The 26,296-nt window shown below is 46.9% G+C and overlaps 1 protein-coding gene across 6 annotated transcripts in view; it reads right to left on the reverse strand.

Annotated features, from left to right (window-relative positions):
* The window catches only part of LOC134970257 (golgin subfamily B member 1-like), a 375,865-nt gene that overhangs the window by 110,515 nt on the left and 239,054 nt on the right, over positions 1–26,296 (reverse strand). For all 6 annotated transcript variants that reach the window (XM_063946251.1, XM_063946249.1, XM_063946248.1 and 3 more), the window contains 2 exons: positions 14,604–14,754; positions 1,323–1,432 (listed from right to left, as the gene is read on the reverse strand). In XM_063946251.1, the coding sequence (XP_063802321.1) occupies positions 1,323–1,432; positions 14,604–14,754 (261 nt within the window). The remainder of the gene's footprint in view (positions 1–1,322; positions 1,433–14,603; positions 14,755–26,296) is intronic.

Here is a 26,296-nt window from a genome sequence, read left to right on the forward strand (position 1 = left end):
GTTGGGAGTTGCAGAGTGGAGGAGCTTAGGCTTAAAGTAATAGTTTTTTTTTTTTAATTTAAGTGCCAGCTCCTATGACCCCACCAGAAGCCCTATGGTCCAGTGTCCGCAAACTTGATTCCGAGAAAAGGATTTAAGTACCCAAAAAACTCTTTATTTATTTTATGTAAAAAGATCAGACCTCCCATAATTTGAAAATGAAAAACTGGGACAACCATGTTACCTTAAGCTCACTCAGGCCTTGTTCTGGTAATTTGGGATCATCAGGAGTTACTAACCTGAAATATACTGGGTGTCCTCCAGATAAACATTTTCGTATTTGGACTCCCAGGAAGTAGGAAACAAGTGTACCTTCTAAGAAACAGGACAGTGACAGCCATACCCAATATAGGCGGCTTATATTCAGTAACCCTTAATGCTAAATATGTATACTTTTGGTGCTAATAAAGGTAAGGACAAAACTTCTAACTTCTCCATCATTTGTAAACACATTGATATATTTAGCTGGATCTCTCATAATATAAAATATATGTATGTGTATCTGATGATGGGTGGTTTTCTTCATCACCCTTGGGGGGCACTGGAACTATGGAGACATTCCAATACTGTCCATCGAGTCAAAGGATTAGAAATTCCTATTGGACTGTTAGTGTCTAGTTCAGGGGCTGCAATATCACCTCTCATTCTCGGGACAGGGGCTCTGAGCTTGGAAACGCCAGTTGCTGGTGCTGATCACATCTTCAAACTCCTCTTTCACAGCAGGGAGAGAGGAGACAAATACCTTAGTAGTATGTGGTACAGTGTCCACCGGATGGCAGCAGCAGCATGAGATCTGGGTTCACTATCTGCGGTGGGAGGACAGGATCAACCACCGCTGGCAGTCCCATAGGGAGCAGGTGGCTGCAACATGCAAGAACTGATTACCAACAGATAGGGGATATAATCGAGGAGGAATTCCAGACTTGTGTTAGATTCTTGAAGTACCCAAATTCTGGACTTAGACCTTTATAACCCATAGCTCCAGTGGTCCCCAAAGGGAAGAGTAATTCGGAGGCGTGGGGACTACTGTTTGCATGAGTGTCTCATGAATGGTACTTGTGGATAATGATGGTCTTTGATGGACTCTAAAAAGAGTTCTTGTCCTGCAGTCCCAAAATCACAGGCAACTGAAACTCTCCCACTGAGGAACCAGCTAATCAAAATCAAGCAACATTGTCTGTCTACACAATAGCTGCCATACTATGGTTGGACAAGAAGTTATGTAGCTGCACAAGACTGGGGCATATTCCGTTAGACAAAACATTGAGCAAACGTGCACTTACCTGCAGCTTAGCGGCTCCCCTGCTGCCTTTCCTCCTGGCCGTCTGCAGTTTTCCCGCACCTCGAGCTGCGCTCAGCTCCTCCTCCAGTTCCACCTGCCCTGAATCCATGGCTGGATCGGAGCAGCCAGGAAAGAACCAGTCATCCTCAATCAGTTTTGTGCCACAGGAAAACAGTTTACATTAAAGCTCCCCTTGACCCATTAACCCCCGCACTTCCACCCACCACATTCACCTTGTGATCTCCCCAGATCCCCCACACACTGTGCGCAAGGCACCAGGCACAGCAGCCACTCCAGAAACTGGAATGGATTTGTGCAACAAAGTGTCAAGGTGCATAAACATGATGAGATATTGACTATGCCCGATTGTGACTATGCGATTTCCCTTGAACTCCCCAAGAACCCAGAAGCACTGATATTGTCTAAACACACAGTGCGATTTTGCCTATGGGCGTTTTTGACTATACTTTGTACTAGATTGTAAACAATATAGTCAAAATTGCCTTGCCTGCACAGTCTATATTCTGTTGCAATACCGATCCCGTGGGGCCGCGCATTGGTATCGCAAGCTGCATACACATGGTGCAACTATATATAACTAAATATTCAAAATCGCAAGAATACATCGCACCGTGTGTATGTACCTTTACAGTTACATCATACACAGATAAATACAGTTGAGGATTCAGCTCAGTATGGAAAGAAAACCAACATTTGATGTCTGAGGAAGTCACAAGGATTAAACGCAGCAAACCATGCAATGCCAAAATTCTTTATGACTGCTATACAAAGATAGATATATATCACATAAGCCAGACATTAGCAGGAAAAAAAAAACAATTTCAAAGTAGGTAATTGTACATTTGTAACAAGTACATTCCCATCTGTTTTGTGATCTGACAAAATGTTAAGTTGATCCAGTGAGTAATATTTATCATGCAGAAGAATAGAGGATAGGACAGACAGAAGTACTGGCAGATTTAGAAGCTAGACGCTTGCCAAATGTCCATTATGTCCAATAAATTGTCAAGATGCCTAATAAAAAGGGCTTAGATCATTCACAAATATATACATACACGCCGATAGTTTGAGAGCCTATCAGAACTGTTACAATAGCTGCATATGAGCCAACACTTCATTCTTATTACGGTTTATAGCTTTTATGTATAGAGCGCCACAAGGGCCGCTCCATGGCGAAGAATGAAAACCAAATTACACACATGCATCAAAAATTCAAAAGATAACCATAATAGAATTATAGCCACAGCGGTGGGTGTAGGGGGGGTGCATGGACAGATTCACAAAGGCCTGAAAAGTGGCCAATGATGTGCAGTGCACCTGTCACTCTACATGCTATAGAGATAGGTAATACCCAGCCATTCACTAGTGACTACAGGCATTTCCTGCCTCAGTGATGTGCAGTGCACCTGTCACTCTACATGCTATAGAGATAGGTAATACCCAGCCATTCATTAGTGACTACAGGCATTTCCTGCCTCAGTGATGTGCAGTGCACCTGTCACTCTACATGCTATAGAGATAGGTAATACCCAGCCATTCACTAGTGACTACAGGCATTTCCTGCCTCAGTGATGTGCAGTGCACCTGTCACTCTACATGCTATAGAGATAGGTAATACTCAGCCATTCACTAGTGACTACATGCATGTCCTGCCTCAGTGATGTGCAGTGCACCTGTCACTCTACATGCTATAGAGATAGGTAATACTCAGCCATTCACTAGTGACTACAGGCATTTCCTGCCTCAGTGATGTGCAGTGCACCTGTCACTCTGCATGCTATAGAGATAGGCAATACTCAGCCATTCACTAGTGACTACAGGCATTTCCTGCCTCAGTGATGTGCAGTGCACCTGTCACTCTACATGCTATAGAGATAGGCAATACCCAGCCATTCACTAGTGACTACAGGCATTTCCTGCCTCAGTGATGTGCAGTGCACCTGTCACTCTACATGCTATAGAGATATGTAATACTCAGCCATTCACTAGTGACTACAGGCATTTCCGGCCTCAGTGATGTGCAGTGCACCTGTCACTCTACATGCTATAGAGATAGGTAATACCCAGCCATTCACTAGTGACTACAGGCATTTCCTGCCTCAGTGATGTGCAGTGCACCTGTCACTCTACATGCTATAGAGATATGTAATACTCAGCCATTCACTAGTGACTACAGGCATTTCCTGCCTCAGTGATGTGCAGTGCACCTGTCACTCTACATGCTATAGAGATAGGCAATACTCAGCCATTCACTAGTGACTACAGGAATTTCCTGCCTCAGTGATGTGCAGTGCACCTGTCACTCTACATGCTATAGAGATAGGCAATACTCAGCCATTCACTAGTGACTACAGGCATTTCCTGCCTCAGTGATGTGCAGTGCACCTGTCACTCTACATGCTATAGAGATATGTAATACTCAGCCATTCACTAGTGACTACAGGCATTTCCTGTCTCAGTGATGTGCAGTGCACCTGTCACTCTACATGCTATAGAGATAGGTAATACTCAGCCATTCACTAGTGACTACAGGCATTTCCTGCCTCAGTGATGTGCAGTGCACCTGTCACTCTACATGCTATAGAGATAGGTAATACTCAGCCATTCACTAGTGACTACAGGCATTTCCTGCCTCAGTGATGTGCAGTGCACCTGTCACTCTACATGCTATAGAGATAGGTAATACTCAGCCATTCACTAGTGACTACAGGCATTTCCTGCCTCAGTGATGTGCAGTGCACCTGTCAGTCTACATGCTATAGAGATAGGTAATACTCAGCCATTCACTAGTGACTACAGGCATTTCCTGCCTCAGTGATGTGCAGTGCACCTGTCACTCTACATGCTATAGAGATAGGTAATACCCAGCCATTCACTAGTGACTACAGGCATTTCCTGCCTCAGTGATGTGCAGTGCACCTGTCACTCTACATGCTATAGAGATAGGTAATAACCAGAAATTCACTAGTGACTACAGGCATTTCCTGCCTCAGTGATGTGCAGTGCACCTGTCACTCTACATGCTATAGAGATAGGTAATACCAAGCCATTCACTAGTGACTACAGGCATTTCCTGCCTCAGTGATGTGCAGTGCACCTGTCACTCTACATGCTATAGAGATATGTAATACTCAGCCATTCACTAGTGACTACAGGCATTTCCTGCCTCAGTGATGTGCAGTGCACCTGTCACTCTACATGCTATAGAGATAGGCAATACTCAGCCATTCACTAGTGACTACAGGCATTTCCTGTCTCAGTGATGTGCAGTGCACCGGTCACTCTACATGCTATAGAGATAGGCAATACCCAGCCATTCAATAGTGACTACAGGCATTTCCGGCCTCAGTGATGTGCAGTGCACCTGTCACTCTACATGCTATAGAGATAGGCAATACTCAAGCCATTCACTAGTGACTACAGGCATTTCCGGCCTCAGTGATGTGCAGTGCACCAGTCACTCTACATGCTATAGAGATAGGCAATACTCAAGCCATTCACTAGTGACTACAGGCATTTCCTGCCTCAGTGATGTGCAGTGCACCTGTCACTCTACATGCTATAGAGATAGGTAATACCCAGCCATTCACTAGTTACTACAGGCATTTCCTGTCTCAGTGATGTGCAGTGCACCTGTCACTCTACATGCTATAGAGATAGGCAATACTCAGCCATTCACTAGTGACTACAGGCCTTTCCTGTCTCAGCTACTGTGCAGTGCACCTGTCACTCTACATGCTATAGAGATAGGTAATACCCAGCCATTCACTAGTGACTACAGGCATTTCCTGCCTCAGTGATGTGCAGTGCACCTGTCACTCTACATGCTATAGAGATAGGCAATACTCAGCCATTCACTAGTGACTACAGGCATTTCCTGCCTCAGTGATGTGCAGTGCACCTGTCACTCTACATGCTATAGAGATATGTAATACTCAGCCATTCACTAGTGACTACAGGCATTTCCTGCCTCAGTGATGTGCAGTGCACCTGTCACTCTACATGCTATAGAGATAGGCAATACTCAGCCATTCACTAGTGACTACAGGCATTTCCTGCCTCAGTGATGTGCAGTGCACCTGTCACTCTACATGCTATAGAGATAGGTAATAACCAGAAATTCACTAGTGACTACAGGCATTTCCTGCCTCAGTGATGTGCAGTGCACCTGTCACTCTACATGCTATAGAGATAGGTAATACCAAGCCATTCACTAGTGACTACAGGCATTTCCTGCCTCAGTGATGTGCAGTGCACCTGTCACTCTACATGCTATAGAGATATGTAATACTCAGCCATTCACTAGTGACTACAGGCCTTTCCTGTCTCAGCTACTGTGCAGTGCACCTGTCACTCTACATGCTATAGAGATAGGTAATACCCAGCCATTCACTAGTGACTACAGGCATTTCCTGCCTCAGTGATGTGCAGTGCACCTGTCACTCTACATGCTATAGAGATAGGTAATACCAAGCCATTCACTAGTGACTACAGGCATTTCCTGCCTCAGTGATGTGCAGTGCACCTGTCACTCTACATGCTATAGAGATAGGTAATACCCAGCCATTCACTAGTGACTACAGGCATTTCCTGCCTCAGTGATGTGCAGTGCACCTGTCACTCTACATGCTATAGAGATAGGTAATACTCAGCCATTCACTAGTGACTACAGGCATTTCCTGCCTCAGTGATGTGCAGTGCACCTGTCACTCTACATGCTATAGAGATAGGTAATACCCAGCCATTCACTAGTGACTACAGGCATTTCCTGTCTCAGTGATGTGCAGTGCACCTGTCACTCTACATGCTATAGAGATAGGTAATACTCAGCCATTCACTAGTGACTACAGGCATTTCCTGCCTCAGTGATGTGCAGTGCACCTGTCACTCTACATGCTATAGAGATAGGCAATACTCAGCCATTCACTAGTGACTACAGGCCTTTCCTGTCTCAGCTACTGTGCAGTGCACCTGTCACTCTACATGCTATAGAGATAGGTAATACCCAGCCATTCACTAGTGACTACAGGCATTTCCTGCCTCAGTGATGTGCAGTGCACCTGTCACTCTACATGCTATAGAGATAGGTAATACTCATCCATTCACTAGTGACTACAGGCATTTCCGGCCTCAGTGATGTGCAGTGCACCTGTCACTCTACATGCTATAGAGATAGATAATACCCAGCCATTCACTAGTGACTACAGGCATTTCCTGCCTCAGTGATGTGCAGTGCACCTGTCACTCTACATGCTATAGAGATAGATAATACCCAGCCATTCACTAGTGACTACAGGCATTTCCTGCCTCAGTGATGTGCAGTGCACCTGTCACTCTACATACTATAGAGATAGGTAATACCCAGCCATTCACTAGTGACTACAGGCATTTCCTGCCTTAGCTACTGTGCAGTGCACCTGTCACTCTACATGCTATAGAGATAGGTAATACCCAGCCATTCACTAGTGACTACAGGCATTTCCTGTCTCAGCTACTGTGCAGTGCACCAGTCACTCTACATGCTATAGAGATAGGTAATACCCAGCCATTCACTAGTGACTACAGGCATTTCCTGCCTCAGTGATGTGCAGTGCACCTGTCACTCTACATGCTATAGAGATAGGCAATACTCAGCCATTCACTAGTGACTACAGGCATTTCCTGCCTCAGTGATGTGCAGTGCACCTGTCACTCTACATGCTATAGAGATAGGTAATACTCAGCCATTCACTAGTGACTACAGGCATTTCCGGCCTCAGTGATGTGCAGTGCACCTGTCAGTCTACATGCTATAGAGATAGGTAATACTCAGCCATTCACTAGTGACTACAGGCATTTCCTGTCTCAGCTACTGTGCAGTGCACCTGTCACTCTACATGCTATAGAGATAGGTAATACTCAGCCATTCACTAGTGACTACAGGCATTTCCGGCCTCAGTGATGTGCAGTGCACCTGTCACTCTACATGCTATAGAGATAGGTAATACTCAGCCATTCACTAGTGACTACAGGCATTTCCTGCCTCAGTGATGTGCAGTGCACCTGTCACTCTACATGCTAAAGAGATAGGTAATACCCAGCCATTCACTAGTGACTACAGGCATTTCCTGCCTTAGCTACTGTGCAGTGCACCTGTCACTCTACATGCTATAGAGATAGGCAATACTCAGCCATTCACTAGTGACTACAGGCATTTCCTGCCTTAGCTACTGTGCAGTGCACCTGTCACTCTACATGCTATAGAGATAGGTAATACTCAGCCATTCACTAGTGACTACAGGCATTTCCTGCCTCAGTGATGTGCAGTGCACCTGTCACTCTGCATGCTATAGAGATAGGTAATACTCAGCCATTCACTAGTGACTACAGGCATTTCCTGCCTCAGTGATGTGCAGTGCACCTGTCACTCTGCATGCTATAGAGATAGGCAATACTCAGCAATTCACTAGTGACTACAGGCATTTCCTGTCTCAGTGATGTGCAGTGCACCTGTCACTCTACATGCTATAGAGATAGGTAATACTCAGCCATTCACTAGTGACTACAGGCATTTCCTGTCTCAGTGATGTGCAGTGCACCTGTCACTCTACATGCTATAGAGATAGGTAATACTCAGCCATTCACTAGTGACTACAGGCATTTCCTGTCTCAGTGATGTGCAGTGCACCTGTCACTCTACATGCTATAGAGATAGATAATACCCAGCCATTCACTAGTGACTACAGGCATTTCCTGTCTCAGTGATGTGCAGTGCACCTGTCACTCTGCATGCTATAGAGATAGGTAATACTCAGCCATTCACTAGTGACTACAGGCATTTCCTGCCTCAGTGATGTGCAGTGCACCTGTCACTCTGCATGCTATAGAGATAGGTAATACTCAGCCATTCACTAGTGACTACAGGCATTTCCTGCCTCAGTGATGTGCAGTGCACCTGTCACTCTGCATGCTATAGAGATAGGTAATACTCAGCCATTCACTAGTGACTACAGGCATGTCCTGCCTCAGTGATGTGCAGTGCACCTGTCACTCTGCATGCTATAGAGATAGGTAATACTCAGCCATTCACTAGTGACTACAGGCATTTCCTGCCTCAGTGATGTGCAGTGCACCTGTCACTCTACATGCTATAGAGAAAGGTAATACTCAGCCATTCACTAGAGACTACAGGCATTTCCTGCCTCAGTGATGTGCAGTGCACCTGTCACTCTACATGCTATAGAGAGAGGTAATACCAAGCCATTCACTAGTGACTACAGGCATTTCCTGCCTCAGTGATGTGCAGTGCACCTGTCACTCTACATGCTATAGAGATAGGCAATACTCAGCCATTCACTAGTGACTACAGGCATTTCCTGTGTCAGTGATGTGCAGTGCACCTGTCACTCTACATGCTTTATAGATAGGCAATACTCAGCCATTCACTAGTGACTACAGGCATTTCTTGCCTCAGCTACTGTGCAGTGCACCTGCCACTCTACATGCTATAGAGATAGGTAATACCCAGCCATTCACTAGTGACTACAGGCATTTCCTGCCTCAGTGATGTGCAGTGCACCTGTCAGTCTACATGCTATAGAGATAGGCAATACTCAAGCCATTTACTAGTGACTACAGGCATTTCCTGTCTCAGTGATGTGCAGTGCAACGGTCACTCTACATGCTATAGAAATAGGTAATACCCAGCCATTCACTAGTGACTACAGGCATTTCCTGCCTCAGTGATGTGCAGTGCACCTGTCACTCTACATGCTATAGAGATAGGTAATACCCAGCCATTCACTAGTGACTACAGACATTTCCTGCCTCAGTGATGTGTAGTGCACCTGTCACTCTACATGCTATAGAGATAGGCAATACCCAGCCATTCACTAGTGACTACAGGCATGTCCTGCCTCAGTGATGTGCAGTGCACCTGTCACTCTACATGCTATAGAGATAGGCAATACTCAGCCATTCACTAGTGACTACAGGCATTTCCTGCCTCAGTGATGTGCAGTGCACCTGTCACTCTACATGCTATAGAGATAGGCAATACTCAGCCATTCACTAGTGACTACAGGCATTTCCTGCCTCAGTGATGTGCAGTGCACCTGTCAGTCTACATGCTATAGAGATAGGTAATACCCAGCCATTCACTAGTGACTACAGGCATTTCCTGCCTCAGTGATGTGCAGTGCACCTGTCAGTCTACATGCTATAGAGATAGATAATACCCAGCCATTCACTAGTGACTACAGGCATTTCCTGTCTCAGTGATGTGCAGTGCACCTGTCACTCTACATGCTATAGAGATAGGTAATACTCAGCCATTCACTAGTGACTACATGCATTTCCTGTCTCAGTGATGTGCAGTGCACCTGTCAGTCTACATGCTATAGAGATAGGTAATACTCAGCCATTCACTAGTGACTACAGGCATTTCCTGCCTCAGTGATGTGCAGTGCACCTGTCAGTCTACATGCTATAGAGATAGGTAATACTCAGCCATTCACTAGTGACTACAGGCATTTCCTGCCTCAGTGATGTGCAGTGCACCTGTCAGTCTACATGCTATAGAGATAGGTAATACTCAGCCATTCACTAGTGACTACAGGCATTTCCTGCCTCAGTGATGTGCAGTGCACCTGTCACTCTACATGCTATAGAGATAGGCAATACTCAGCCATTCACTAGTGACTACAGGCATTTCCTGCCTCAGTGATGTGCAGTGCACCTGTCACTCTACATGCTATAGAGATAGGCAATACTCAGCCATTCACTAGTGACTACAGGCATTTCCTGCCTCAGTGATGTGCAGTGCACCTGTCAGTCTACATGCTATAGAGATAGGTAATACCCAGCCATTCACTAGTGACTACAGGCATTTCCTGCCTCAGTGATGTGCAGTGCACCTGTCAGTCTACATGCTATAGAGATAGGTAATACTCAGCCATTCACTAGTGACTACAGGCATTTCCTGCCTCAGTGATGTGCAGTGCACCTGTCACTCTACATGCTATAGAGATAGGCAATACTCAGCCATTCACTAGTGACTACATGCATGTCCTGCCTCAGTGATGTGCAGTGCACCTGTCACTCTACATGCTATAGAGATAGGCAATACTCAGCCATTCACTAGTGACTACAGGCATTTCCTGCCTCAGTGATGTGCAGTGCACCTGTCACTCTACATGCTATAGAGATAGGTAATACTCAGCCATTCACTAGTGACTACAGGCATTTCCTGCCTCAGTGATGTGCAGTGCACCTGTCACTCTACATGCTATAGAGATAGGCAATACCCAGCCATTCACTAGTGACTACAGGCATTTCCTGCCTCAGTGATGTGCAGTGCACCTGTCACTCTACATGCTATAGAGATAGGCAATACTCAGCCATTCACTAGTGACTACAGGCATTTCCTGCCTCAGTGATGTGCAGTGCACCTGTCACTCTACATGCTATAGAGATAGGTAATACCCAGCCATTCACTAGTGACTACAGGCATTTCCTGCCTCAGTGATGTGCAGTGCACCTGTCACTCTACATGCTATAGAGATAGGTAATACCCAGCCATTCACTAGTGACTACAGGCATTTCCTGCCTCAGTGATGTGCAGTGCACCTGTCACTCTACATGCTATAGAGATAGGTAATACCCAGCCATTCACTAGTGACTACAGGCATTTCCTGCCTCAGTGATGTGCAGTGCACCTGTCACTCTACATGCTATAGAGATAGGTAATACCCAGCCATTCACTAGTGACTACAGGCATTTCCTGCCTCAGTGATGTGCAGTGCACCTGTCACTCTACATGCTATAGAGATAGGTAATACTCAGCCATTCACTAGTGACTACAGGCATTTCCTGCCTCAGTGATGTGCAGTGCACCTGTCACTCTACATGCTATAGAGATAGGCAATACTCAGCCATTCACTAGTGACTACAGGCATTTCCTGTCTCAGTGATGTGCAGTGCACCTGTCACTCTACATGCTATAGAGATAGGTAATACTCAGCCAGTCACTAGTGACTACAGGCATTTCCTGCCTCAGTCATGTCCATATAGTCCAGCAATCTGAACAGTGGCCACCTCTGTGCTAAGTGGGTGACCGGTACATTATGAGACGAGAATCAAACAAAACACGGAAGACGGAGAGGAATTAGTTAACTTGAAAGTTGAGATCAAAATCATAAAAAAGGCAAAACTGGTTATGATAGTAACAAACAAAAAATACATAGCAAACAAGATTTGTGAAGAGCGTACTGCTGTCTGTTTCCGTCGCAAGATAACGCTCTGGAGGAACGCATCAGCAGTACGCCACTGACCAGCATAAAGGAACCTGCATGCACAAAACTGATGGGAAACTTATGTTCTTGGTGGCTGAGCAAATCACAGTGTAGGGCAGAAGGGTGAGGTGGAGGAACGGCTGAGCGCGTCGCTCGTTTAATGGTAAAAGAAAAGAAAAAAGAAAGCAGATGGAATCATGCTCAGTATATGTTTATACAGCAATACGCTATTTATATATAGTGGTGGATTATTAGAAGGGTGTTTGGTGCAGTTCCCCGGGGCACCAGACTCTAAGACAATGACAATCAGTGGGGGAAGCAGGACACCGGGGGAGAAACAGAGCGTGGGACAAGGAACTTGCTGCAAATTCTAAATACTTTAGGGAATATTTGTAATAAAAAAAATAAAACATTAAAGCAATGACACAAAGTAGCCACAGATCAAAACCTCACTACTGAAATAAAATAGATTTGATTGGTTGCTATGGGTTACAGTACATGTTATTAAAGGGACTCACAATATATTTTCTTTTGACCTTTTCACTGATCTAATGTCAGTATTTAGAGGTGGATAGAAAGCAGTGCGTCTATGATGGGGATAATAATTCTGCGTGTAGTATGCAGCTATTACTTCTCTTCTGCCGAGGGTGCGATCATTTACAATACAAAGGCTTAGTGACAAGGGATACGTGTGACATCACTGGAGTGACAAGGGGCAGGTGTGACATCATTGGAGTGACAAGCGACACGTGTGACATCATTGGAGTGACAAGCGACACGTGTGACATCATTGGAGTGACAAGCGACACGTGTGACATCATTGGAGTGACAAGGGACACGTGTGACATCATTGGAGTGACAAGAGACACGTGTGACATCATTGGAGTGACAAGGGACACATGCGACATCATTGGAGTGACAAGGGACACGTGTGACATCATTGGAGTGACAAGGGACACGTGTGACATCATTGGAGCCTGCTAATGACATTACTAAGAAGAGGTCAGGTTTATGAAAGTCTGGAAATACATTGTGAAGCAGACGAGGAGCTTGCTCTTAGCCTGTCCAGACGGATGACAATATAACGTACTGTATTATACCTACACCCTCCCTTTATTAGGAACAATCAAATGAGTAAAATGTTTGTGGTTAGTTTCCCTTTAAGTAACTTCAGCGTTCTAATGCGTTCTTTGCCCAAAGTAGACGTTTTTAGATGGACATTCCCAGCCGCGGTCCTAGTGCAGGTTTGGTGATATCCAGGCTTCAGCACAGATGGTACTTATTCAGTCACCTGCGCTCAAGCATGGATATCACTAAAACCTGGCCTGTCAGTGCGATATCGTCTGCAATGGGACTCGACATCAGCAAGTACATACACACTTGCTGATGTCGGGAGCAACGGTGGGGGGGGGGGGAGCATGGCCCTCACAGGGAAAGTCTATGTTGCTGATTATGCGCGGGAGCACACATCATCGGCAACTTTGTGCATACACACTGGACGATATTGTGAATGATCTGTCCAAATCAGGCATACTGTTCCGATATCGTTATGGTGTGTACGCACCTTTACACTGAGGCCCCAACATCATGTATTTGCATATTTATGACACTTCTATGCATTAATGTGGACAAAATAATCAGCCACTTCCACTGGGTGGAAAATCAAAAACAAAGTAATTTGTGCACAATGCCCAGAGAAGTGACCATATCGTTAACGCAGTGTTCAGTTTATAGATCAGCTGTGTGCAACTGAAGAATGTGACACCCGTGGCCGGCCTCAAATGTGACACCCGCGGCCGGCATCAAATGTGATCAGCTGTGTGCAATTGAAGAATGTGACACACATGGTCGGCCTCAAATGTGACACCCGCGGCCGGCATCAAATGTGATCAGCTGTGTGCAATTGAAGAATGTGACACACATGGTCGGCCTCAAATGTGACACCCGCGGCCGGCATCAAATGTGATCAGCTGTGTGCAATTGAAGAATGTGACACACATGGTCGGCCTCAAATGTGACACCCGTGGCCGGCCTCAAATGTGACACCCGTGGCCGGCCTCAAATGTGACACCAGTGGCCGGCCTCAAATGTGACACCCGTGGCCGGCCTCAAATGTGATCAGCTGTGTGCAATTGAAGAATGTGACACCCATGGCCGGCCTCAAATGTGACACCCATGGCCGGCCTCAAATGTGACACCCATGGCCGGCCTCAAATGTGACACCCATGGCCGGCCTCAAATGCGACACCCATGGACGGCCTCAAAGAAAGTAATTTGCCTACAGTGGTGTATGTCTTGCATGCTACGACAGAGGTGGTATTTTCTCATGACTTATACGTACGGCGAGTAACACTATGTGGGCATACTCTCTACTAGCCTGACCTGTCTTATTGGGGCCACACTCTGCAGTTGCACTGATGCATGAAGATCAGAAAATAACCCTGCATCTGTTGACTGAGCACAGACCATGTGCAGATTAATTTACGGCTGATGAGGTGCTTCTCTGCCGGATAGACAGATGTCTATCCGGCAGAGAAGCCGGTTTCTAATTGTTTTGAGAACTTCCATAGTTAATAACTGCCACAACCTGCTTCCCTCTTGGCTGTCATGTGCACTAATACCTCTGTGTCTTGTGGCATTAGCTGGGATGTGCACATAAGTATTGGGAGGTGTAGTAGGAAGAGGAGTCAGAGTAAATTGTTTGCAGAAACCTGGATAACCTGTGAACCCACTTATAACACTTTATATTTCTATGGGAAACATCTAGCTGCCAGCCTACAGCCCATGGGTACACAGTAATACCTCTGAGCAGAGTGATGAAGGCGGTTTTCTGCTCTAGAGCGGGTCCAGGGACTAGCTGACATAAAACTGAAACCCAGCACTTAGGAAGCCAACGCTAATGAAGACACCATACCGTGTTTGTGGAAGAGCCCCAGGTACTGTCATTAGACAATTAAATTGAATCTTGTGATGGAAATAGTGAAAATTACCTTCTCTTTCCTCTTCTATCTGAGCCATCCTCAGGGCTCTCACAGACGTCTCTTCTCTCTCGTGATCCAACGTCAGGTCACTCTCTGGGCTCATCTCATTCCATTCCAGGAGCTGGTTCTGCAGCTCATCCACACTGCCCGACTCACTGGTCTGAAACCATTACATAGATGTCACTTACACAGACCAGGGCACTCTGGGTAATCTAGTATATTACTTAACCCCTTTCAATACATGTCAAAGAGGTGACAAGCAAATGTCACGCTGTTTCTCTAGAACCGAGGGTCTTCTTTTACTAAGTTCCATTAACGTGAAACACCTAAAACACAATCACAAATATGCTCTCTTTCATCCAACTGGGGACACTGGAACATAGGGATATAGAGCCTCCACTAGGACTTTGGCAATTTAGAGATGTTCAGACAGTTTAAGCCCCTCCACTTCTAATTCCCCTTCCTGCAGGGCATTCCACTTTATATAGATTGCCTGTAGAGCAGCATTATGTGGTAGCTTGCAATACCATTGTCTTTGGGTGCTCACCACCATGTCAGTAACTTGGAAGCATACACACTCACTGGGATTTCTGCGGATTAGTCCTCTGGACAGAATCCCTTCACTACCAGTGTAGTTAGGCACCTGAGACTATTACTGCCCCATTGAATAGGTACAGCAGCAAAAAATGGCACGTCGGGGAAGCAGCCAGAAAAGTGACTCTCCACTCTTGGTCCCAGTGAGAAGGGCTGTACAGTCATTTGCAGTCACCTGCTGGTGCCCTGGGCCTCCACGGGGAGCAGAGCGTTATTTTGTGAGAGAGATCAGGTGAGGGTGGTCTGGACATGGCAGCAGACTAAACACAAGTACTCCAATAGGGGGCTGGCCTTGACAAGGTGAGGCTGATATGGTATGCTGGGCCTGGAAGGACGTGAAACCCCAGTGCAGTATAGCACCTCTTCCTCCTTGCCTAGGCCCCAAAACAGAAACAACCACCAGCAAGCTCCTGCTTCTTTTCTCTGCATACATTGGGGAACAATGAGTGCCCACACTTCTTATGCCCTAGTACTTCTGTTAAACTGTTGTAACAAAGGATAAATATATTTGCTCTCTTTCTTACTTTGGTCTCATCATCATCATTGTGCATTTTAAAGGCACCACACAATTCTGCGGTGCCTGACAGTCGTTATAACAGATCATACATTAAAACTGAGCAGACACATGACATTGCATAGAGAGGGCAGCGATCCCTGTAATCAAAATTCAGTACATTCATAGATTTTGGAAAAGTAAGGCTGGATTCAAAGCATCACTAATTACCAAGAGCTTGTAGCAGTGCCCGGGGCTATTCACCTGCAGCCCGCAACTCGGATCTCTGTCCAGGCGTCAGGAGGCCCAAACAGAAATCCATGGTAAGTAGGGGTTTGACCTCATCGTATCCGATGTAAACGAGCTAACTCATAGCTACAGACACTTATCCCGGAATCTATGGTATGTTAGCCATGGATTAACTACTCAAGGAAAAGGATTAATGCGAGAAGGAAGACCAATTCAGTCGAGAAAAACACACACACTTCCATACCAGAAGAAAGGGATTAGTAAATGTAGAGATTTTCAAATCAGGTGCATCAGAGTAGTCTCCCTGTGGACATCATAAAAACAGAGTTAACCATGGTCAGTCTACCATAACTCTTGTTTTATCCTTCGGGGTTCACAGAAGATCCACAGGATATACATTGGGATGTCCCAAAACAGCAATTAAAGAAGGGGAACCTCCCAATTTGACAGGAGAATCCAACGCTCAAACGCAGCATTCTGAGAGGCAAAGGTCTCAAAGGCATAATGTCTGACAAATGTATTTATTGATGACCATGTGGCTGCCTTACAGAGTTGCTAAGCTGAGGCACTATGGTGAGCTGCCCATGAAGGACCAACTGAACCAGTAGAATGGGCAGAGACATTATCCAGGCTAGGGAGATCGGCTTGAGAATAGGCTTCTGATATGGTTATCCCACATAGAGATCCAGCAATTGGAAGGCCGGAACTACTATTTCTTCATTAAGATGGAATTTTGAGACCACCTTAGGAAGATATCCAGATTTGGTTCGGAGAACTACTTTGTCTGGATGAAATACCAGAAATGGAGGGCGACACGAAAGTGACCCTAAATCTGATACACTTCTAGCTGAATTGCCAGTAGAAAGAGAACTTTAGATGTCAACCATTTGAGGTCCACCCGTTGCAAGAGTTCAAATGAGGCTACTTGAAAAGCCCTGAGAACCAGTCCTAGGTCCCAAGAGACTGTTGGAGGTACAAACGGAGGCTGAATGTGAAGCATTCCCTGGAAAAAAAATGTGCAAACATTGTGTAGATTTGCAATTTTCCTTTGGAACCATATGGTTAATGCTGGCATTTGTACCTTCAGGAAGGTTAGGTGGAGGCCTCGGTCCATTCCAGCTTGAAGGAACGCTAAGATTCTTGAAACTCTGAAGGACTTGGGTCATAGTTTCTGGCAGAGCAACACTGAAAATAAGCATGCCATATTCGGTAATAGATGCGCGCTGAGGATGGTTTCCTTGCTTTAAGCATCATTTGAATTACCGCTTGTGAAAAGCCTTTCGCTTTTAGGATGGATGTTTAAAGTGCCAGGACGTCAAAGACAGCCAATCAAGGTGTGCGTAGAGACAGGGATCCCGAATCCGTAGATCTGGTCATTGAGGCAGTAGGAACGGAGTGTCCATGGATAGCCTCTACAGATCTGTGTACCAGTTTTGTCTGGGCCACGCCGGAGCTATTAATAATAAGAATTTACTTACCGATAATTCTATTTCTCGGAGTCCGTAGTGGATGCTGGGGTTCCTGAAAGGACCATGGGGAATAGCGGCTCCGCAGGAGACAGGGCACAAAAAAGTAAAGCTTTACTAGGTCAGGTGGTGTGCACTGGCTCCTCCCCCTATGACCCTCCTCCAGACTCCAGTTAGGTACTGTGCCCGGACGAGCATACACAATAAGGGAGGCATTTTGAATCCCGGGTAAGACTCATACCAGCCACACCAATCACACCGTACAACTTGTGATCTAAACCCAGTTAACAGTATGACAACAGAAAGGGCCTCTTAAAGATGGCTCCTTAACAATAACCCGAATTAGTTAACAATAACTATGTACAAGTATTGCAGATAATCCGCACTTGGGATGGGCGCCCAGCATCCACTACGGACTCCGAGAAATAGAATTATCGGTAAGTAAATTCTTATTTTCTCTATCGTCCTAAGTGGATGCTGGGGTTCCTGAAAGGACCATGGGGATTATACCAAAGCTCCCAAACGGGCGGGAGAGTGCGGATGACTCTGCAGCACCGAATGAGAGAACTCCAGGTCCTCCTTTGCCAGGGTATCAAATTTGTAAAATTTTACAAACGTGTTCTCCCCCGACCACGTAGCTGCTCGGCAGAGTTGTAATGCCGAGACCCCTCGGGCAGCCGCCCAAGATGAGCCCACCTTCCTTGTGGAGTGGGCTTTTACAGTTTTAGGCTGTGGCAGGCCTGCCACAGAATGTGCAAGTTGAATTGTGTTACAAATCCAACGAGCAATCGATTGCTTAGAAGCAGGTGCGCCCAACTTGTTGGGTGCATACAATATAAACAGCGAGTCAGATTTTCTGACTCCAGCCGTCCTTGCAATGTATATTTTTAAGGCTCTGACAACGTCCAACAACTTGGAGTCCTCCAAGTCGCTAGTGGCCGCAGGCACCACAATAGGTTGGTTCAGATGAAATGCTGATACCACTTTAGGGAGAAAATGCGGACGAGTCCGCAGTTCTGCCCTATCCGAATGGAAGATTAGATAAGGACTTTTATAAGATAAAGCCGCCAATTCAGATACTCTCCTGGCAGAGGCCAGGGCTAGTAACATAGTCACTTTCAATGTGAGATATTTCAAATCCACCTTTTTCAATGGTTCAAACCAATGGGATTTGAGGAAATCTAAAACTACATTTAGATCCCACGGTGCCACCGGAGGCACCACAGGAGGCTGTATATGCAGTACTCCCTTGACAAAAGTCTGGACCTCAGGGACAGAGGCCAATTCTTTTTGGAAGAATATTGACAGGGCCGAAATTTGAACCTTAATGGATCCCAATTTGAGACCCATAGATAATCCTGATTGCAGGAAATGTAGGAAACGACCCAGTTGGAATTCCTCCGTCGGAACCCTCCGATCCTCGCACCACGCTACATATTTTCGCCAAATGCGGTGATAATGTTTCACGGTGACTTCCTTCCGTGCCTTAATCAAGGTAGGAATGACTTCTTCTGGAATGCCTTTCCCTTTTAGGATCTGGCGTTCAACCGCCATGCCGTCAAACGCAGCCGCGGTAAGTCTTGAAAAAGACAGGGACCCTGCTGTAGCAGGTCCCTTCTCAGAGGTAGAGGCCACGGTTCGTCCGTGAGCATCTCTTGAAGTTCCGGATACCAAGTCCTTCTCGGCCAATCCGGAACCACTAGTATTGTTCTTACTCTTCTTTGCCGTATGATCTTCAATACCTTTGGTATGAGCGGCAGAGGAGGAAACACATACACTGACTGGTACACCCAAGGAGTTACCAGTGCGTCCACAGCTATTGCCTGTGGATCTCTTGACCTGGCGCAATATTTGTCCAGTTTCTTGTTGAGGCGAGACGCCATCATGTCTACAATTGGTCTTTCCCAACGGTCTATTAACATGTTGAAGACTTCTGGATGTAGACCCCACTCTCCCGGATGAAGATCGTGTCTGCTGAGGAAGTCTGCTTCCCAGTTGTCCACGCCCGGGATGAACACTGCTGACAGTGCTATCACGTGATTCTCCGCCCAGCGAAGAATCTTGGCAGCTTCTGCCATTGCACTCCTGCTTCTTGTGCCGCCCTGCCTGTTTACATGGGCGACCGCCGTGATGTTGTCCGACTGAATCAACACCGGCTTTCCTTGCAGGAGAAGTTCCGCCTGGCTTAGAGCATTGTAGATTGCTCTTAGTTCCAGAATGTTTATGTGAAGAGACTTTTCCAGACTCGTCCATACTCCCTGGAAGTTTCTTCCTTGTGTGACTGCTCCCCAGCCTCTCAGGCTGGCGTCCGTGGTCACCAGGATCCAATCCTGAATGCCGAATCTGCGGCCTTCTAATAGGTGAGCCTTCTACAACCACCACAGAAGTGACACCCTTGTCTTTGGTGACAGGGTTATTCGCAGGTGCATCTGCAGATGCGACCCTGACCATTTGTCCAACAGATCCCTTTGGAATATTCTTGCATGGAATCTGCCGAATGGAATTGCTTCGTAAGAAGCCACCATTTTTCCCAGGACTCTTGTGCATTGATGTACTGACACTTTTCCTGGTTTTAGGAGGTTCCTGACCAGATCGGATAACTCCTTGGCTTTTTCCTCTGGAAGGAAAACCTTTTTCTGAACCGTGTCCAGAATCATTCCTAGGAACAGCAGACGAGTTGTCGGGATTAAATGGGATTTTGGAATATTCAGAATCCACCCGTGTTGTCTTAGCACCTCTTGAGATAGTGCTAAAGCTGTCTCCAGCTGTTCTCTGGACCTTGCCCTTATTAGGAGATCGTCCAAGTATGGGATAACTAATACGCCTTTTCTTCGAAGAAGAATCATCATCTCGGCCATTACCTTGGTAAAGACCCGAGGCGCCGTGGACAATCCGAACGGCAGCGTCTGAAACTGATAGTGACAGTTTTGAACAATGAACCTGAGGTACCCCTGGTGTGCGGGGTAAATCGGAACGTGTAGATACGCATCCTTGATGTCCAAGGATACCATAAAGTCCCCTTCTTCCAGGTTCGCTATCACTGCTCTGAGTGACTCCATCTTGAACTTGAACTTTTTTATGTAGAGGTTCAAGGACTTCAGATTTAGAATAGGCCTTACCGAGCCATCCGGCTTCGGTACCACAAATAGAGTGGAATAATACCCCTTTCCTTGTTGTAATAGGGGTACTTTGACTATCACCTGCTGAGCGTACAGCTTGTGAATGGCTTCCAACACCCTCTCCCTTTCGGAAGAGACGGTTGGTAAGGCAGACTTCAGGAAACGATGAGGAGGATCCGTCTCTAATTCCAACCTGTACCCCTGAGATATTATCTGCAGGATCCAGGGGTCTACCTGCGAGTGAGCCCACTGCGCGCTGTAATTTTTGAGACGGCCCCCCACTGTCCCCGAGTCCGCTTGAGAGGCCCCAGCGTCATGCTGAGGTTTTTGCAGGAGCCGGGGAGGGCTTCTGTTCCTGGGAAGGAGCTGCCTGTTGGTGTCTCTTCCCTCTTCCTCTGCCTCGTGGCAGGTACGACAAGCCCTTTGCTCTCTTATTTTTGTAGGAGCGAAAAGGCTGCGGTTGAAAGGTCGGTGCCTTTCTCTGTTGGGGAGTGACTTGAGGTAAAAAAGTGGATTTCCCGGCAGTAGCCGTGGCCACCAAGTCTGATAGACCAACTCCAAATAACTCCTCCCCTTTATACGGCAAAACCTCCATGTGACGTTTTGAATCCGCATCGCCTGTCCACTGTCGTGTCCATAAGGCTCTTCTGGCTGAAATGGACATAGCACTCACCCGAGATGCCAGTGTGCAAATATCCCTCTGTGCATCACGCATATAGATAAATGCATCCTTTATTTGTTCTAACGACAGTAAAACATTGTCCCTATCTAGGGTATCAATATTTTCAATCAGGGATTCTGACCAAACTACTCCAGCACTGCACATCCAGGCAGTTGCTATAGCTGGTCGTAGTATAACACCTGCATGTGTGTATATATTCTTTTGAATAACTTCCATCTTTCTATCTGATGGATCCTTAAGTGCGGCCGTCTCAGGAGAGGGTAACGCCACTTGTTTGGATAAGCGTGTGAGCGCCTTGTCCACCTTAGGGGGTGTTTCCCAGCGCGCCCTAACCTCTGGCGGGAAAGGGTATAATGCCAATAACTTTTTTGAAATTATCAACTTTTTATCAGGAGCAACCCACGCTTCATCACACACGTCATTTAATTCTTCTGATTCAGGAAAAACTGTTTGTAGTTTTTTCACACCATACATAATACCCTGTTTTACGGTATCTGTAGTATCAGCTAAATGTAACGTCTCCTTCATTGCCAAAATCATATAACGTGTGGCCCTACTGGAAAATACGTTTGAATTTCTACCGTCGTCACTGGAATCAGTGCCCGTGTCTGGGTCTGTGTCGACCGACTGAGGCAAAGGGCGTTTTACAGCCCCTGACGGTGTTTGAGGCGCCTGGACAGGCATTAATTGATTGTCCGGCCGCCTCATGTCCTCAACTGACTGTTTAAGGGAAGATAAACCATCACGTAATTCCACAAATAAAGGCATCCATTCTGGTGTCGACCCCCTGGGGGGTGACATCTGCATATTTGGCAATTGCTCCGCCTCCACACCAATATCGTCCTCATACATGTCGACACCACGTACCGACACACACCGCAAACTCACAGGGAATGCTCTAATGAAGACAGGACCCACTAGCCCTTTTGGGGAGACAGAGGGAGAGTCTGCCAGCACACACCACAAAGCGCTATATATACAAGGGATATCCTTATATTAAGTGCTCCCTTATAGCTGCTTTAATATATATATATATAGCCATTAATGTGCCCCCCCTCTCTGTTTTACCCTGTTTCTGTAGTGCAGTGCAGGGGAGAGACCTGGGAGCCGTTCTGACCAGCGGAGCTGTGACAGAAAATGGCGCCGTGTGCTGAGGAGATAGGCCCCGCCCCTTTTTCGGCGGGTTCTTCTCCCGCTATTTTTCCAGTCAGGCAGGGGTTAAATATCTCCATATAGCCCCTATGGGCTATATGTGAGGTATTTTTAGCCTTGTATAAGGTTTATATTTGCCTCTCAGAGCGCCCCCCCCCAGCGCTCTGCACCCTCAGTGACTGCCCAGTGAAGTGTGCTGAGAGGAAAATGGCGCACAGCTGCAGTGCTGTGCGCTACCTTATGAAGACTGAGGAGTCTTCAGCCGCCGGTTTCCGGACCTCTTCACGCTTCAGCATCTGCAAGGGGGTCGGCGGCGCGGCTCCGGGACCGGACTCCACGGCTGGGCCTGTGTTCGATCCCTCTGGAGCTAATGGTGTCCAGTAGCCAAGCAGCAAATCCACTCTGCATGCAGGTGAGTTTACTACTTTCCCCCTAAGTCCCACGTTGCAGTGATCCTGTTGCCAGCAGGACTCACTGTAAAGAAAAAAACCTAAACTAAACTTTCTCTAAGCAGCTCTTTAGGAGAGCCACCTAGATTGCACCCTTCTCGTTCGGGCACAAAATCTAACTGGAGTCTGGAGGAGGGTCATAGGGGGAGGAGCCAGTGCACACCACCTGACCTAGTAAAGCTTTACTTTTTTGTGCCCTGTCTCCTGCGGAGCCGCTATTCCCCATGGTCCTTTCAGGAACCCCAGCATCCACTTAGGACGATAGAGAAATCACAGCAACCACTTCCTGTTTGAATTTTCGCGTCACCCTGGGCAACCGGGAGATTGGTGGGAAGACATATGCCAGATGAAATTTCCATCTCACTGACAGGGCATCCACGAAGATTGCTTTGGGATCCCTTGTTCTTGACCCGCATACTGGTACCTTGTTGTTCTGACGTGAATCCATAAGGTCCACTTCTGGCAATCCCCATTTGTTTACCAGAATCTGGAAGACTTCTGTGTGCAGGGCCCATTCGCCTGCATATAGTCGTGCCATCTGAGGAAGTCTGCTTCCCAATTTAGGACTCCAGGTATAAATACTGCAGACATGGCTGGATGATGAAGTTCTGCCCACTTTAATGTGCGGCTTACCTCCTTCATTGCCATCCGACTGCGAGTTCCTCCTTGGTGATTGAGGTAAGCTACTGCAGTGGCATTGTCTGTCCGAATCTGACCCGGTTTGCCCTGAAGCACTTATTTTGCCTGGGTGAGTGCTATGTAGATGGCCCAAAGTTCCAGGACATTGATTTGCAGACAACTTTCTTCCTTGGTCCAACAACCCTGGAGAGAGTATTGCCCTGTTAAGGCTCCCAACCTCGGAGACTGGCGTCCGTTGTCCGAAGCACAAAGTCTGAAATCCAAAAGGGTCGACCAGAGGCGGGCTGGCCCGGGGGGCAGGGTGCCAGGTGCCCCCCGGACCACGCTACTGCCAAGGGTCACGGGCCGGCCGCCACCTTCCACTACACCAGCGGTGGCCAATCCGCGGCTCTCGAGCCGCATGCAGCTCTTTCTATCTTCGCATGCGGCTCGTAAGCTCCCGCGGCCCCAGTCTGCAGTGCCAGGCGCCGGCCCGTGAGCCAATCAGAGCTCGCGGATCGGCAGCCAATCAGGAGTCTTAGCTGCCGGCTCACGGACTGGCGCCTAATTAGAGAGAATCAACAATGCCAGAGAGTGGAAACTGAGGGGCAGGAGAGGCGCACGCTGCGCTCTCCTTCCCTCACAAGCAGCAGACTGAGCAGAGCAGCAGCGCGGTGGTGAGCAGCACTTGGGGGGTTGCAGTGTGGGGACATGTGTATCTTACACTGGGGGCATATCTGGCACTGGGGGCATACCTGGCACTGGGGGGACATGTGTTTCTGGCACTGGGGGCATATCTGGCACTGGGGGGGGCGTGAATCTGGCACTGGGGAGATGTGTATCTGGCACTGGGGAGATGTGTATCTGGCACTGGGGAGACGTGTATCTGGCACTGGGGAGACGTGTATCTGGCACTGGGGAGACATGTATCTGGCACTGGGGAGACGTGTATCTGGCACTGGGGAGACGTGTATCTGGCACTATGGAGACGTGTATCTGGCACTGGGGAGACGTGTATCTGGCACTGGGGAGACGTGTATCCGGCACTGGGGAGATGTGTACCTGGCAGTGGGCGCATATCTGGCACTATGAGGACATATATGTATCTGGCACTATGAGGACATATATGTATCTGGCACTATGGAGGACATATATGTATCTGGCACTGTGGAGGAATAATAGGATTTTGGTACTTACCAGGTAAATCCTTTTCTTTGAATCCATAGGGGGCACTGGAGTACTCTTGGGATATGGACGGTGCATTAGCAGGGAAGGCACATTTTAATATTTAAATGTGTAACCCTCCTCTTCCCTCCTCCATACTCCCAGGATCCTCAGTGTTTTTTACTGAGCCGAATAGGAGCGACAGAGAGGTGAACAATGGAGAATTACATATAACATTATAAAATAAAGGACAACAATAAAGTTGACACCTGACATAACAGACAACTAGAAAGTTGTCACTACCATAGTTAACAACCACTATAACATTAGAATTAGTTGGTGATAACGTGTCACCATAAGGTTTCTTGACCTTACTACAAGCTAGTGAAAAACTGCTCTGGGTGGGCGTCCAGTGCCCCCTGTGGATTCAAAGAAAAGGATTTACCTGTTAAGTACCAAAATCCTATTTTCTTTTTCATCCACTCGGGGTCACTGGAGTACTCTTGGGATGTACCAAAGTTTCCCCCGTGGGCGGGAGAGCTGTTTGGCACCTGTAACCCTAGACGGCCAAAGCTAAAGGCTGATGCCGCAATTGTATTAACTTGTAAAAGCGCACAACCTGTGTACTGATGACCATGTAGCCGTACGGCAAAATTGCGTCGTAGAAGCTCCACGACCTGCTCAGAACCTGTGGAATGAGCTGAAACTGATGTAGGCGGTTGTAGCCTAGCACGAAGGTAAGCCTGACGTATGGTCAGTGTAAACCACCTGGCTAAGGTCTGTTTGGAAGCTGGCCAAACCAACCTGACTAGATCATAGAGAACAACAATATATCCGTTTTACGTACTGCTGATGTTCGGGCTACCTAAACGCGTAGTGCGCGTACCACAACCCAAGTAGCTGTTCCTGCAGTTCCTGATAATACTGGAACTACGATTGGTTGATTGAAGTGAAAACATGATACTACCTTTTGTAGAAAAACGGAATTCGTCTGAAATTCCGCTCTAACTCATGAAACATGAAAACGATGGCTTGCTAAACAAGGCACCCAATTGCGAAACACGCCTTGCCAAAGCTAAAGCTAGGAGAAACACTGTTTCCCAACTTAGAATCTAACCTCACCGAGTTATAAGGGTTCAACAGTTGAAGATTGTACAAAATCTAAACCCAGATTGAAGTTTCATGGCGCTATAGGCGGTATAAAAGGATGTAGGACCTTGCAGGAAAGAGTAACCTGTTGGCTAAAGGCCAAACGCTTGGAAAATAAATTGACAAGGCAGCGACTGGGGCCGGAATCAAAACTGCTGAATCTAGCAGAGACTGAATTGCGATTTGTAGAACCGCCTTTTTGTCTTCTGACACAGGCAGTCCTGTCTTGAAAAACCGCACTAGTGGGAGACAGTTAAACTCTATTTTGTAACCTTTTAACACTAAATTGCGGATCCACCCATTTGTGGATGTCTGGAACCATACCAAATGGAACGTCTGAAGGCGTGGCCCAACAACTGAAGATCCGAGATGGGCTGGGAGCCCATTATCTAACCTAGTCTATAATTATAGCAAAATGGAGCTTTGAGCTCATGATGTGCTTCCCTGAGGCAAATAAAAAACACTGAGGATCCTGGGAGTATGGAGGAGGGAAGAGGAGGGTTACACATTTAAATATTAAAATGTGCCTTCCCTGCTAATGCACCGTCCATATCCCAAGAGTACTCC

The sequence above is a fragment of the Pseudophryne corroboree genome, chromosome 11, assembly GCF_028390025.1.
Source record: "Pseudophryne corroboree isolate aPseCor3 chromosome 11, aPseCor3.hap2, whole genome shotgun sequence".
Lineage (NCBI taxonomy): Eukaryota > Metazoa > Chordata > Amphibia > Anura > Myobatrachidae > Pseudophryne > Pseudophryne corroboree.